The sequence below is a fragment of the Ursus americanus genome, chromosome 22 (genome assembly GCF_024610735.1).
Source record: "Ursus americanus isolate L20-20 chromosome 22, mUrsAme1.1.p, whole genome shotgun sequence".
Classification (NCBI taxonomy): domain Eukaryota; kingdom Metazoa; phylum Chordata; class Mammalia; order Carnivora; family Ursidae; genus Ursus; species Ursus americanus.
The window spans coordinates 5,778,751-5,792,187 of record NC_142148.1 but is presented as its reverse complement, the minus strand read 5'-3'; the positions used below and the strand labels follow the sequence as shown (position 1 = coordinate 5,792,187).

The 13,437-nt window shown below is 54.6% G+C and overlaps 1 protein-coding gene across 2 annotated transcripts in view; it reads right to left on the bottom strand.

Annotated features, from left to right (window-relative positions):
- Positions 1–8,362: 8,362 nt before the first annotated feature.
- BMP7 (bone morphogenetic protein 7) overlaps positions 8,363–13,437 on the bottom strand; it is an 83,503-nt gene continuing 78,428 nt past the window's right edge. For both annotated transcript variants that reach the window (XM_045808424.2, XM_045808425.2), the window contains 2 exons: positions 12,110–12,220; positions 8,363–8,781 (listed from right to left, as the gene is read on the bottom strand). In XM_045808424.2, coding sequence (XP_045664380.1) covers positions 8,632–8,781; positions 12,110–12,220 — 261 coding nt within the window. In that variant the 3' untranslated portion in view covers positions 8,363–8,631. The remainder of the gene's footprint in view (positions 8,782–12,109; positions 12,221–13,437) is intronic.

Here is a 13,437-nt window from a genome sequence, read left to right as displayed (position 1 = left end):
TCCTGCCTTGTTCGGCTTGACTTCAGTTTCTCTCCATCGGTGCCTCTCGACCGGGAGCATTGCGTTCCCAGGGGACATTTGGCAATGTCTGGGGACAAAAGTGGCTGTCACAACTTGGGGGATACTACTGGCATCTGGAGGACACGGCCCAGGGATGCGGCCAAGCACCCTACGGTGTCCAGGATGCCCCGCAACAGAGAATGGCCCACCCCACTGGCAGTGGTGCCCAGGCTGAGAATCACCCTCCGCCCATCACACGTCTGCCGGCCTCGTGTCTCTCCCTGGGGGTCTGCACGCAGCCCTGCAGGCATGGGGCGGTACCCATGGGGTTTCTGTACACTGTGCCTGCACACCCTTGTTACAGCCCCTTTCTCATGTGCTCCTCCAGTGGTCTTGATTTGAGTGCCTTCTGTTCCCCTCTGGGCCCCACACTGATCCCTACCCAACGCTCACCGTTGTCAGCCCCTTCCCTTGGTTGTTTATTTGCTCTCCTGCTCTCTCTGCCCGTGATGTGCTAAGCACATGGGGCCCTCAATTCCCCGTGGCTCATGGTATATCGTCGGTGCCCAGAACACTGGCCGCCGTGCGTCAGGGCTCTAAATGCACTTACGGAACAACAGATGTGGCGGGGACCCGACCGGACCCGGGTCTGACGCCAAAGTCTTTTCTCCTCACCAGGCACAGGACGGCCCGGCGGGGGACTGGGGGGCCCCTGCTTAAAAAGGCAAGAAGAATTGCAGGACAGTGACGACAGCCCATCCAACCCAACGAGGGGCCATTCAGAGCACAGAGCCCCGGGTGGCTGCCTCGGACGCACGGCCCATGCGGCTGGCCCTGGGAGGGGAGGGGAGTTTGCACCGTCTTGCAGTGCCCATCACCGGTGCTGCGACAAGATCTGTGGCCACAACTCAGGACGCAAAGCACTTCAAGGATGGCCAGCTCCGGGCCTCGCGCGCTGTGGAGTCAGGGGGCTGGAGCCCCTGCCCCCTGGGCCGCCTCCTGGGCCTGATAGCCGCAAGTCAGAGGCAGGGAGAGGGCTGCCGGAGCAGACGCCACCCCCCCAGGCCAGGTGCACTGCGCCTCCGTCCAAACAGCTGTCGCAACTCCAAAGGCTTTGGAGAGCTCTGTGTTTTTCCTCTTCTATTTTTATTTTCTCAAATCTAAGACCAAGAGAGGCCAGGGCCAGAGTTCTGAAGCCGTCTGAGCCAGGGCGAATTGATCCGCAGGCTCAGGGAACCGTGTCTGGAAGAGGTCACTGCAAGTATCCTTGGAAGGGATGGACAGGCTTCAGCCTGAGGGTGCGGCCGAGTCCCTGTAAGGACTGGGTCCCCTGAGAGAGGGTCTGTCCTGCCAGCAGAGGCCCCCTGACTCAGGGCTGGGGCAGGGCTGCCTCTGCCCGGCCCCGTCCTGGAAGGGCTGCTTTCCTTGACCTCCCCCTCCGATAAACAGCGCCCCCTGGAGGTGTGCAGGGCGCGTTCACCAGCATCCAGCAAACACGTCATGGTTTCCTCCTCCCTAAGCGGGAAGGGCAGTTAGCGTGTGGCTCTCAGGCTTGTCCCCGAGCATTCCGTGAGCTCAAGCGTAAAGCACGTCATGTGCCTTGGGCGGGGGCCCTGGCCCAGAGGGAACACTCCAGAGCTCATACTGTGTTTTGCAAAGATCCAGACAGGGCAGTCCATCGTCCTTCCCAGGCACATATGAGAGTAGCTGAGGTGATGAGTGACTTTACAAAGAATTTAGGGACTGCAGGTAATGATTCTGGGCACAACTTGAATTGTGCCATTCATTGCGCGTGCCTCCCCTTCCCAGTGGGAGGACCCTATGTTCAGCTCTAGTCATTGCTCTCCCGTGTGCCTGGTACTTGCAGGGCGCGCCTGTGTCTGTGGTGCCTCTAATATCCTCTGTAACCCTAGGCGTGTAGTGGAGCTTAGGCGAGGCACAAGGGAAAATGCTGACATAGACCCCCAGATTTCTGCCCAACATATAATGATCACTCCCAAGGATGAAGGTATTTTGCACGTGCAATTAGGGCCCCTAACCAACTGACTTTGAGTTAATCAAAGGGAGATTATCCTGGGTGGGTCTGACCTAATCAGGTGAATTTTTAAGCGAAGAGAGATCCTCCTGCTGCCTTTGAAGAATGAAGGGGCCATGTTATGAGAGGTCCACTTATAAAGGAGCTGAGAGTGGCCTCGAGGAGCTGAGAGTAACCCATGGCTGATAGCCAGCAAGAAAATGGGGCCCTTGGTCCTACCACAGCAAGGAATTGATTTTGGCCAACAACCTAAATGAACCTGAAAGAAGACTGAAGCTCCAGGTAAAAAGGCAGCCACTGACACATTGACCGTAGCCTTGTGAGCTCCTGAGCAGAGAGCCTAGCTACACCTTGCCCACACTTCTGATCCACAGAAGGGGTAAGATAATAAACGGGTGATGATTTAAGCCAACAAATTTTGGCAATGGTTATGTAGCAATAGAAAACTAATACAAATAGCTACTTGCTATTTAGGATGCTCCAGCATCCCTAAAATTCTGAGAGAGATAGGACCCTGACTGCTGATTTTTGACTATGGACATTGCCACCGAGAATAAAAGACTGTAGTTTCCAGTTTCCTCTACAGCTAGGTGTGGCCATGTGACTGTATTTTTGTTAATTGAAGGTGAGTGGGTATTTTGTGTCTACTCTTTAGGATGGCTGCTTGAAGGGAGCATTCAGCCTAGAATATGGATATAATGGCTGGTGCTCCAGCAGCCATGTTGGACCATGAGATGTATTGTGAGGATGGAAGCCATGAATTAGGATGACAGAGCAGAAAGGCAGAAAAAGACTAGATCCCAAATGGTACAGTGGAGCTGCCATCCTGACCTTGGACAGCTGACTTGCAGACTTCTTTGAAATGAGAAAGAAATATTAATCTTGTTTAAGCCACTGTTATGTGGGTTTCTTTGTTGTTTACCATGGAGGCTAATCCAAAATAATCTAGGTGGGCACCATACCCTCTTGCAGATGAGGAAACCGAGGTCACAGAGAAGGTAGAGGGTTGCCCACAGCTAAGGTCCCACGGCCAACTAAGTAACTGATCGCGGGGCCCTCTGCCCAACGCACACTGCCTCTGACTTGGCATGAGAATGCTCTTCCATCCCAAACAGGTATTTGCAAGAAAGCAGCAGAGGTCTTCCTCCAGAGCAGGTGAGGGAGTGTCCTCTCAGCGGCCCCAGCAATGAATTGAGCAGGTGTCACTTCTCACCCCAGACACCAGGGGGGAGTGGCATCAGTGCTCCCCCCACCTCCAGCCCTGCAGATGATGAGGAGGGAGAGGCTCAACTGGGGCCTCGGAGCCATTGTACATGCTAATCCTTCAGGCAGAAATGCTCTTCCTTACAGTAACTCCATTGCCTTTCACGGGCCTGCTCTGTCCTTCCTTCTGGGTCTCAGCTGAAAGGGCCCCTTTGGAACCCTTCCTTGACCGTTCCGTCTGAGGAGCTCGGCTGCCAACCCCTCACTTCCTTCCCCTGCTCACTGTTTTCTTCCTAATACACATCATTACCTGCCACTAAATCGCTCACCGTCAGTGCCAGCTTGGCCATCAGGCACCACGGATACAGCGCCCAGGGCTCGTGGTACCGTCAGGGGCCCACAAAATGGCTTAACGTCTTTTAAGATGGTTAAGAAGGTAAGAAATGAATGGGATTCAGCCTGATTGATATTTGTCCTTGTTCCAACACAGTCATAAAACCGAATTTGCATTCTTTTGCATGAAGGGAGGGGTCCGCACAGCCATGCTGGGGTGCCAGGTATGTTTCCTGTGCTCCCCAGATGCCAGCGTCGTGGGGCGGATGCCTCACCCTGTCCCCCAGCTCCAGGGCCCGTGGCAGCGCTGGCATGCAGCCAACCCAGGAGTTAGTGCATGAACAGGTGAGTGAAGGAATGCTTCTGGCCAACGAGGAAGGTCGGGCTTCCTCCAAGGGATCCCCGCTCCTATAAAGGGCACCGTGGTTTGGCTGCCCTCGACGGTGGTCATCCCTGCGTATGGTCTGCCGGCTCCCCCAGGGTCGACCCGGCCTGGATGCCTGTGCCGCATCGGCCCCCTGGAGGACAGTCACTCCGACAGTGTGTAGGCAAAGGGTGGGAATTGGGGGAGAGCTGGGGTTGGGCTCCCAAACCCCTTCTCCAGCCATGGGATAGCGCAGAAAGCTGCAGCTCTCACGCCATCAGCGCCCACGGCCCAAGGCACGTTGTGAGGACCTACTGAGGCTGGCTAGAAAGCTCTGTTAGGCCCCAAAACTCTGTGGCAGGAGAGGGGGATGAGGCCTTGTGAGAAGGATGGGAGCTTCACTGTAACGGATTGAATGGTGGCCTCAGAGAAGATATATCCACATCCTAGTCCCTGGGACCCGTGACTGTATTTGGAAAAAAGGTCTTGCAAAAAGGATGTTGAAATGAGATCATCCTGGATTATCCCGCAAATCCTAAAGCCGATCACAAGTGTCCTTCTAAGAGACAGGCACAGGTAAGACTCACAGATAAAGGCCACGTGAAGACAGAGCAGAGACTGGATTGAGAACAGCCACAACCCACGGAGGCCAGCAGCCCCGAAGGCCGGGAGACGCATGCGAGGAGTCTTCCCGAAGCCTCTGCACGGGGCCTAGCTCTACAGACACCCGGATTTGTGACTTCTGGCCTCGGAACTGTGAGAATCCATTTCTGCTGTTTTAGGCCACCCCTCTGCAGTGACCAGTTACAGCCAGGCAACGAATATACTCACCTTCTCCAAAAGATCTGAACAGATGGACTCAAAATGTACGTGTGAGAATTCTCCGAGCAGATGGCCTCCGTGACCACTGCTAACCTCCCCACCCCCAAGGTCCCAGGGAGGCCCACACAGCCTCTGTCACTGGCAGGCAGGGGAGGACTCACAGGGAAGGCCGCCGGCCCCAGCCAGGGAGGGGGCTTTGTGTCTAGCCGTGGGCTCCCAACGGGCCTCGGGCAGCTTGGAAGCAGGAGGGAGACCCAAGGCCTGTGGTGGCGGGCCGGGAGGTTGGTATGGGTTCAGGGACTGACACCTGGGATTGGGGGACCTTGGGAGGGTTGGGGCTGGGCGTCAGGAACCCCGCTTTCACCAGCAGCCCCAGCAGATTTCAGCTCCGGTGAGCTCAGGGGAGCCCAGGCGCTGGGGTTCAAATTCCAGACCCAGGCCTTATTAGCTGGGGACTTTGAGTAAACGCCTTCACTTCTCTGCGCCCGCTCAGCACGGCCAGCGGGGACATCAGGCCAAGCCGGGGGAGCCATGCGACCCGAGGAAGGAGCATGAAGAGCAGGCTTGGGAGAGCGGGCAATGAAAAACTGCTCCAAGGGGAAAACGAGCAAGAGCAGTGGAAAGCAGGAAGTGAAACGTGAAGGCAAAAGATGAGGCCACAGGTGGTGCTGCAGCCACAAACACACCTGCCCACAGGGGCCTGGGCAGGTGCCAGACCGGGGGGAGCGGTGAGCCGGGGATGAAGACGTGTGTCCTCTCTGCTTCTTCCTGAAGGTGTGGCCCCCTCTGCCCTGCTTTTACCTGCTTGCTTGTACATGGGTACAAATCGCAGCTCTCTGCAACTACTAAACCAGCAACTGACGTTCACCCCTTCGTGAGAGAGGCAATTGGGAGTAGTGGCGACTATGGCAACAACTGCTCTTTGGCGCCAGCCGAGTTTCCATGCAGGAATGCGGCCCAGGGCAGCCAGATCTGCCCATTTCTCAAGGGAAGCCAGAATTGGGGATTTTTTTCCACCTCCCCCCCCACCTTTTGGTTCTCAAAAACATGTTGGCCATGAATTCACTTTTTGAAGATGTCTAAACACCATGCGGAGGGGAGAAGACACGTCTGCAGGCCGCATCTGGCCCTCCAGTTTGTGGCTCTGGTCTTGGGCCTGGAAATAGAACAAAAGCTAACTTGCGCATCAGGACAGTGACAGGAGGGTTTGGAAATCACAGAGGCTGGAGCTTGTTAGGAGCGGCTGCTTCATTGGAGGCAACGGGGAAGAGCGAACAGTCTGGCCAAGGAACAGCTGGGGTTCTAACATCCATCAGGTGACCTCAGTGTGCATTTCAAAGCGAGAAGGAACCTGAGCTCTTGTTCCACGCTGCACGGCTCGGTGCTGCTCTGTGCGCAGTGAGGCGGTGGGCCCCTGGCGGCCTCCACCGGGCCCCCAGGGGTCCCTCCAACAGCTTGAGCCGGGAGCCAACAGCAGCCCCCAAACCGCTGAAATAATTTGCCCTGGACAATATTGGCTCTGGGGCCTGGGCTGCCTTAGTTTTGGGTATACACTCCCCCCACCCACCTTTTTTTTTTTTTTTCTTTCTTGTGCCTCTATTTTATTGGGATGACTAAATCTTTAAACTATGTCAGCAGTAAACACAGCTAATTTACCCCCTGCCTCTTTGAAACAGCTGTTGACAGCTGCACTGTAATTCAATCAAGGATCTTTGTAGTGGAGCCTACCAAATTCCCATTTGTTGTTGGGTTCCATCTCTCCTGCCTGGAGCCCCACACAGCTGTGCCAAATATTGACGAGCGCCCCTTTCTCCCCAGGACCTGGATGATAAACAGTGTGTTAACGGTGGGGGCCAAGGCAGCGAGATCTTAGCAAACCGAGAGAACTCCAATGTCCAAGAGTTGAGAGAAAAAACAGCACACACAGACATACACAGCCCCAAGAATCAGAACCAAATGTCTCCTTTTATTGAAAAGTCAAAACCCTTTTATTTTGTCTATTTATACAGAAAATTCGCTGAAGACTGCTCTGTGCAACAGCTGAGGGTACATTGGTCTGACCGTTAATAAATAGTCTTAAATAAGAAAACAAACAGGCTGGGGGAAGCGAGCTCATCATCCCGAACAAGGGACTGAAGGAGGGTGTAAAATGAGCTTCCAATGGACATAAATAATTTCTTTGTTTTGTAACAACTATTTACATGTTTCAATGTACAAAGGATGCTAGCCAGAAACCAGGTGGGGCTTAAGTGGTAAGAAAACTTGCACCAAGAGGGAACCACACAGATATCCCCAGACCTGCCAACAGATAAAACGAAGTACGGCAAAAACAGTGACTCTTCCCCATTGACCAGGCTGACTGGAGGTTGCAGCCTAAGCTACTGAAGACGAAAAATAAAAGAAAATAAAAACAGGGCCCCAGTGTTTCTAGGAACCAACTTAATCAAGGTGGAGAAATGATTCCCTGCTGGAGCAGGTTCTAGGGGCACAGGCCTCACCTGGATAACCCTGCTCTTTGTTCACAGACAGCCCAGAGCTCCGCAAAGCCTGTGTTGCAGCTAGAGGCTGGGTGCATAGCATTTAAGGGACCCGCTGGCCAAGGCAAGTGAGACTCATGCCAAGAGCCACATCAGAGACAGCACCTTTGAAACACAATGCTCAATTAGGACATCACTCTCAAAGCAGCTTTTAGATCCTTCCATCTGAGATTCTTATCCAGCACACTCTGCATCTAGCAGATCTCCACCATGCCATCTGCTCCTTACCTCAAGGAGCCGATTGTTTGCAGAGCCCTCAGTAGGGGTCTCCAAATTTGAACATGTGGCTATAGTGGCCCTGGTTGGAACCCAGAATCCAGAATGCTGCTGCCAATCAGTGACCAACAGGGGTAGTACCCCCACCCACCCCACCCCTATCTAGAGCGAGGTTTCATTGGCACTTCTTTAAATAGGGCCATGTTAGCTAGAGTTCAGGGTCAAGTTGCCGGTTCTCTCCTGAATGCTGTCCCTTCTACCCTGTCATTCCACATTGATTTTCTACTACTAGGAGAGCCGGAAAACCAATTCCGAGTGTCGGCCAGCGCTTCACACACCTATTTTAATTTCTGCCACCACACACCCAGCGGAAGGATGGGACAAATTTTTCCTTTAAGGTCAACACGCCCCCTCCTTCGAGCAGAAATTTGCCCTCTCCCTTCCCGGTCAAATCTTGGATTTGGGGAAGTCTATGTAAACAGCGGGCCTCTGCAAGCCTCAGAATGAAACCAGAATGGAACGGAGAGGGGGCCTCCCCTGCCTCCGCTGGCCACAGTTCTGTTTATGAAATCAGAGTAAACCAAGAAATGGGGATAAATTGTTTAGGAAAATATATCTGTAACATCCTAACCATTTTCATTCATTCGTTTTATTGTGACATTTATTACAGGAACTTCCGTGTCAATTTTCCTTGCGCACAGACATAAACGTGCCCACCCCTCGCCGTGCCCCCTTCCTCCCGCTGCTGGGTGGCCTGGCTGGAGGGCACTCCTAATTACCCCTGGGAACGCGGCAGTGCACGGCTGAGACTTCACAGCCAATGGTCGTGGCTGGGCAATTTTTCTTTATATATATATATATATATATATTTTTTTTTTTTTTTTTCCTTTAGGTTTTGCCTGCAGCAGCACGTAGGATCTTGTCCATAGGAGGCCGATGAAAACCTGATCAAAAGGCATTTGCCTCTCAAATTCCTTAATCCTCCTACACCCTTAAGGTTGGGGATGGGGACAGGTCTCGGGAAAGGCGGTCACTGTGCTGGGCGGCGGGAGGCACTGGGCGGTGGGAGACCAAGGATCCCGGAACAGTGTGGCGCTGGAGGGTCTGACCTCCAGGAGGCGCTAGTGACAGCCACAGGCTCGGACGACCATGTTTCTGTATTTCTTCAAGATGACGTTGGAGCTGTCGTCGAAGTAGAGGACAGAGATGGCGTTCAGCTGAGTGGGGGCACAGCATGGCTTGGGCACCGTTTCGGGGTTGATGAAGTGGACCTGGAACACACAGCGAACGGCAGCAGTGGTGAGAAGCAGTGGGTCCCTGCTCCCCAGCCTCCTCATTTCTATAAGCAACGCCAGCTGCTTGGGCAAAATGACGGTACCTGCGCGACACTCCCCCCACCCCCGCCCCGGGGGGTGACCGCACGTGCCCAGGACGCGCAACCTCTGTTGCACAGACCAGGGAACCAGAGCACAGAGGTGTCCACAGCACAAAGCTGGGAAGTCAGGGGCCAGGTGGTTCTCTGCCACCCGGCTGTCCTGGGCATTGCGGAGTGGTTACCGGTTTCTCTGTGCTCCACCCACAAGAAGCCAGAGGCACTCAACCCCCAACCACGACCACCAAAAACGTCTCCAGACACTGTCAAATGTCAAATGTGGGAGGCAGATATATTCCAAGAGGAGAACACCTGGGATAGACAGAGTGGGCCAGCAGGCCAAATCCTGTCCTGCCGCCTGGTTTTGTTTTGTTAATAAAGTTTTATTAGCACCTGGCCACGCCCACTGGTTCCGTAGTATCGAGGGCTGCCTCTCCGCTACAACGGCCGAGTTTAGGAGCTGCAACAGAGGCCTTGTGACACACAAAGCTAAAAATATTTACCGTCTGGCCTTTTTCAGAAAAAAGCGGCTGACCTCTGGGCTAGACCTGTCCTGTCCAAGAAAAATACAATGCCAAGTCGCACGTGTAATTTAAAATGTCCTAGCGGCCACGTTTGAAAAGACGGAAAAGAAATAGGTAAAATTAAATACTGTATTTCATTTAACCCAATATTTCAAACATGTTATCGTTTCAACACACATGTACCATAAAGCAGCTTTTTTTTTTTTTTTTTTTTGGCACTAAGTCTTCAAAACCTAGCGGGTATTTTAGATGGACAAAGCACCTTGATTCAGACTGGCCATCTTTCAAGTGCTCAAGTGCCACGTGGTTACTGTATTGGACGGTGCAGGGCTAAATTATACTAGAAGATTCTGCCTCCTGAGCAGGAAAACTAGGAGGATAAAATCGGGCAAACACTTGGTTGGACACCCATGAGAAAGAAGGTCTAGAAGGGGAGGAATGAAGGAAGAAGCCGGCTAGCCGTTCAGGTTTACTGCTCCTTCTTGCTCGTGGGATTCTATGCACCTTACAGGGGACGTGGGCTGGGGGCAAACAAACTCCGACGCCCGAAGGGGCCACGCAGGCACCCCTGGACGAGCAAAGGAGGCGAGGGTAAGACAAGAGGGGATAGTGAGGGTTGGGGCAAACCGGAGGGCGGATGCTGCCAGCTGACCGTGGCCAGCCGAAGCCAGAGCAGCTGGGTGTGCCGCGTGTCCGGGACAGGCCGCAGATTTAGGTCGGCTTTGTTTGGGTGTGAAATTTCCAGGTTTCCAACACACCGCGCGTGCCAAGTGAAAACACTCTGGAAGCCTCCAGCCTGTGACCTCTGACATAAGACAGCACACTTAGTAGCTTTTTATTATGGACGATTTCAAACCTTACAAATCTAACCCTTCCCCCACCTCCTCCACCCTTGAATAATTTGAAAGCAAATCCCAGACATCAGCTCATTTCCTCTGTTTTTCACCAGGACTCCCAGAAGGCGAGGATTCCCCCCCCCCCTTTTTTTTTACTTGCTTCAGAGGTAGAATTTAGTGATTCATCAGTTGCATAGAACACCCAGTGCTCATTCTGCCAAGTGCCCTCCTTCATGCCCATCCCCCACTTACCCCATCCCCCCACCCACCGCCCCTCCAGCAACCCTCAGTTTGTTTCCTAGAGCTCAGCGTCTTTTATGGCTTGCCTTCCTCTCAATTTTCATCTTATTTTACATTTCCTTCCCTTCCCCCTTTTTAAACAGGCCCACGGAACCTCTTTTCAGTATAATCAGACTGCTCGTTCTGACCGCAGAGCTCCCTCGTGACACGCGGGCTGAGTGTGTATTCAGGGGACAGCCAGGCTCCCACTGCATGGGCCATGAAGCAGGGGTCGGAGGGTAGAGGTGTGCCCCTGGCAGCCTGGGAGACCGCCCCCCAGCACCTCCTAGGGGTGTCAGGGCAGGACACTGGGGGGCACACGGGCAGAGGAGAACAGGCCCAGGCCAAGGAACAGGTTGGGGGCACTATTGGTTTCCAGCCCAAGGACTTCCAATCCCGAGCAGGACTTCAGAGTTTACCTTTGGGGAAGGAAGGGCCTTGGAAAAGCAGGGCTATGAGAGAAGCCTTCCTTGAAGGGCAGAGCGTGGCCCGAATGAAAAGAATAGGAGAACTTCTTCTCTAAAACATAACATATGGGGCAGGAACAAGTTTGCCACGAAATAAAAGAAGCCAAAAGCTTCCAAACAACCAGAACTGTAGGACAGAGGGGATGGCCCTGGGTGGTGAGCTGTCACGAGGAGGTAAAGGCCCTGATAATGTTCGTGGGAGGGAGCCAGATAACCAAGATCCCCGAGCCTCAGATTCTAAGCCGAAGAACCAAGTTCCTAATTTTCATCACTCATACTGTTTTTGGTATAGTAGTAAAAGTCCCTTCTACCAAGGGTCAGCAGGGCTGGGCACCCTGTTAGGAGCTTATCTTCCTATCACAGTTGAATCCTCCAAGGACCCCATGGAAGTTCAGCCAGAAATGGCCCCTGCCCCGCCTCATCTCTCTGTCCCGTCTGCTGGCTTCCTGCCGCTTTCTCCTCTCACACATCCTCCTTGGCTCACCTGACTGCTTTTCTTCCGGGAAACTGAGGCCCCAAGGGCAGGAACCAGGTCTGTGCTGTTCCCTGCAGGGTCCTCAGCTCCCAGTGCGGGGTCTACCTGCAGGAGATGCCCTAGGATGGCTGAACCCCAAAGTTCAGGCTAGGAGGCAAAGACTGAGCTAGGGGAGGGGACAGGCTCTCAAGCTGGCCTGAACCCAGGGAAGCCCAGACTTTGGGGGCTGGGAGTGGGGATGCCTATGGATGCCGGGGGTGGGGACGCCTATGGACGCCAAACAGACGTGCGGAAAACCAAGAACAGTCGCCGAGACAGAAGCAGGGCCAGGGCACAGTGACCATTATCCAAGACACCTTTAGGAGCCCATGAACCTGTCCTCATTTCTTTCTGAATTAGGAGAAATCGTTAGGGCCGGGAATTACACATCTTCATGCCAATGCTGTTATAAACTATGATTTTTAATCTTTTTTCTTTTTTATGGACGAAGGGGCCTACGCCAGGAGGAGTGCCCAAGCCCCGCGAAAGTCAGGGCCCCAGCCCGGAGGGGTGTGAGGTAGGGCCCCAGCCCGGAGGGGTGTGAGGTAGGGCCCAGCGGCCCCGCCCCCCGGCTGAGTACGCCCGGGGGCACGCGGGCTACACTCACCAGTGTCTGCACGATGGCGTGGTTCGTGGCGTTCATGTAGGAGTTCAGAGGAAACGAGCACTCGCCCTCACAGTAGTAAGCGGCATAGCCTTCCGGAGCGATGATCCAGTCCTGCGGGAGGGACAGTGTGAGCCCCATACGGCCTTTCCTGCCCAAGCTCCTTCCTGCGGGCCAGACTCTGCTCCCAGAGGACAAAGAGGAGGCCCACACCACCCTGAGCAGCTGGGGGTCCCGCAGAAGCAGGAGAAACGGAGGACACGCCATCACAGTCCCCCACAGAAGGCAAAAGGAGGGAAGGACCAAGATGGGCTGGGCTGGGCCCGGAACGGATGCTTGCATGGCCCTGCTGGGAGGGGGTCCGGAGACGTGTGATTGGGCGGGTGGTCAACTCTAGCACTACGGGGTGGCTACACGTTGGCAGTTTGCTTTAAATAAAAGCTCCGCGCCTCAGGTCACCGACACGGGAGAGAGACTACTACCCCGCAACGCTGGGAACCGAATGACTGTCCGCGCCTGGGGCAGGCGTGCGGCTCTTGGTGAAGGATGCGCATGGCCACGCCTGCCTTAAGGCGGGTTAGCACAGGAGTACCATTCTAGCAATACGTACACCCCTCACGGACTCGGGCTCGTGCACTCTTCCCACAGAGGAGCTGGAGTCTGGGGCTCGGTTCCAGTACCCGGATGCAGGCCCGGCCGGCGCCCCGCGGAGCACAGAGCCGCAGGAGGGCTCCGCGCGGGCTGTGCGCTACGCTCGGGCACGATCCCCAGGGAAGAATCTGGGCTCCCCCACAGGACCACAAGCTCGCTGAGGAGTGAACAACAAAACCAGTGGCCTTGGTGATCTCAACGCCCCGTTTGGGATATCTGAGCTCCGTGAGGACAGGTGCAGGGTAACGTGCTGTATCTCCAGGGCCTGGACGAGTGCCCAGAATGTCACAGATGCTCATTAACAGTCATTAGATGGTATGACCCTCATGCCTGTCCTAGGACTCCTCCCCTGCCCTTCGCCCCATTCCATCCAAATGGTTCCGGAAGGAGCCGTCCTAGTCCTGTGACATGATCTCATCCCCCAAACAGCCGACTGGCGCAGGATCGGGCACCTGCCCCGAGCTGGGCCAATCCACCCCTGCCCTGGGAATCTGAATCACTGAAGGGGGAAGGGCAGAGGGTGGGAGGCGGCCCTGCAGGCAGCTGGGTTCCAGCACGTGGGCTCCACCACGTCCGAGAGAAGCAGCCAGCCGCAGGGTGCAAATGGAGCTCCGTGGAGAATGAGGCTCGGAGTCCAAAGTGTTTGGGTTCCTGGTTCTCGCTTGAGGCTCCACCACATT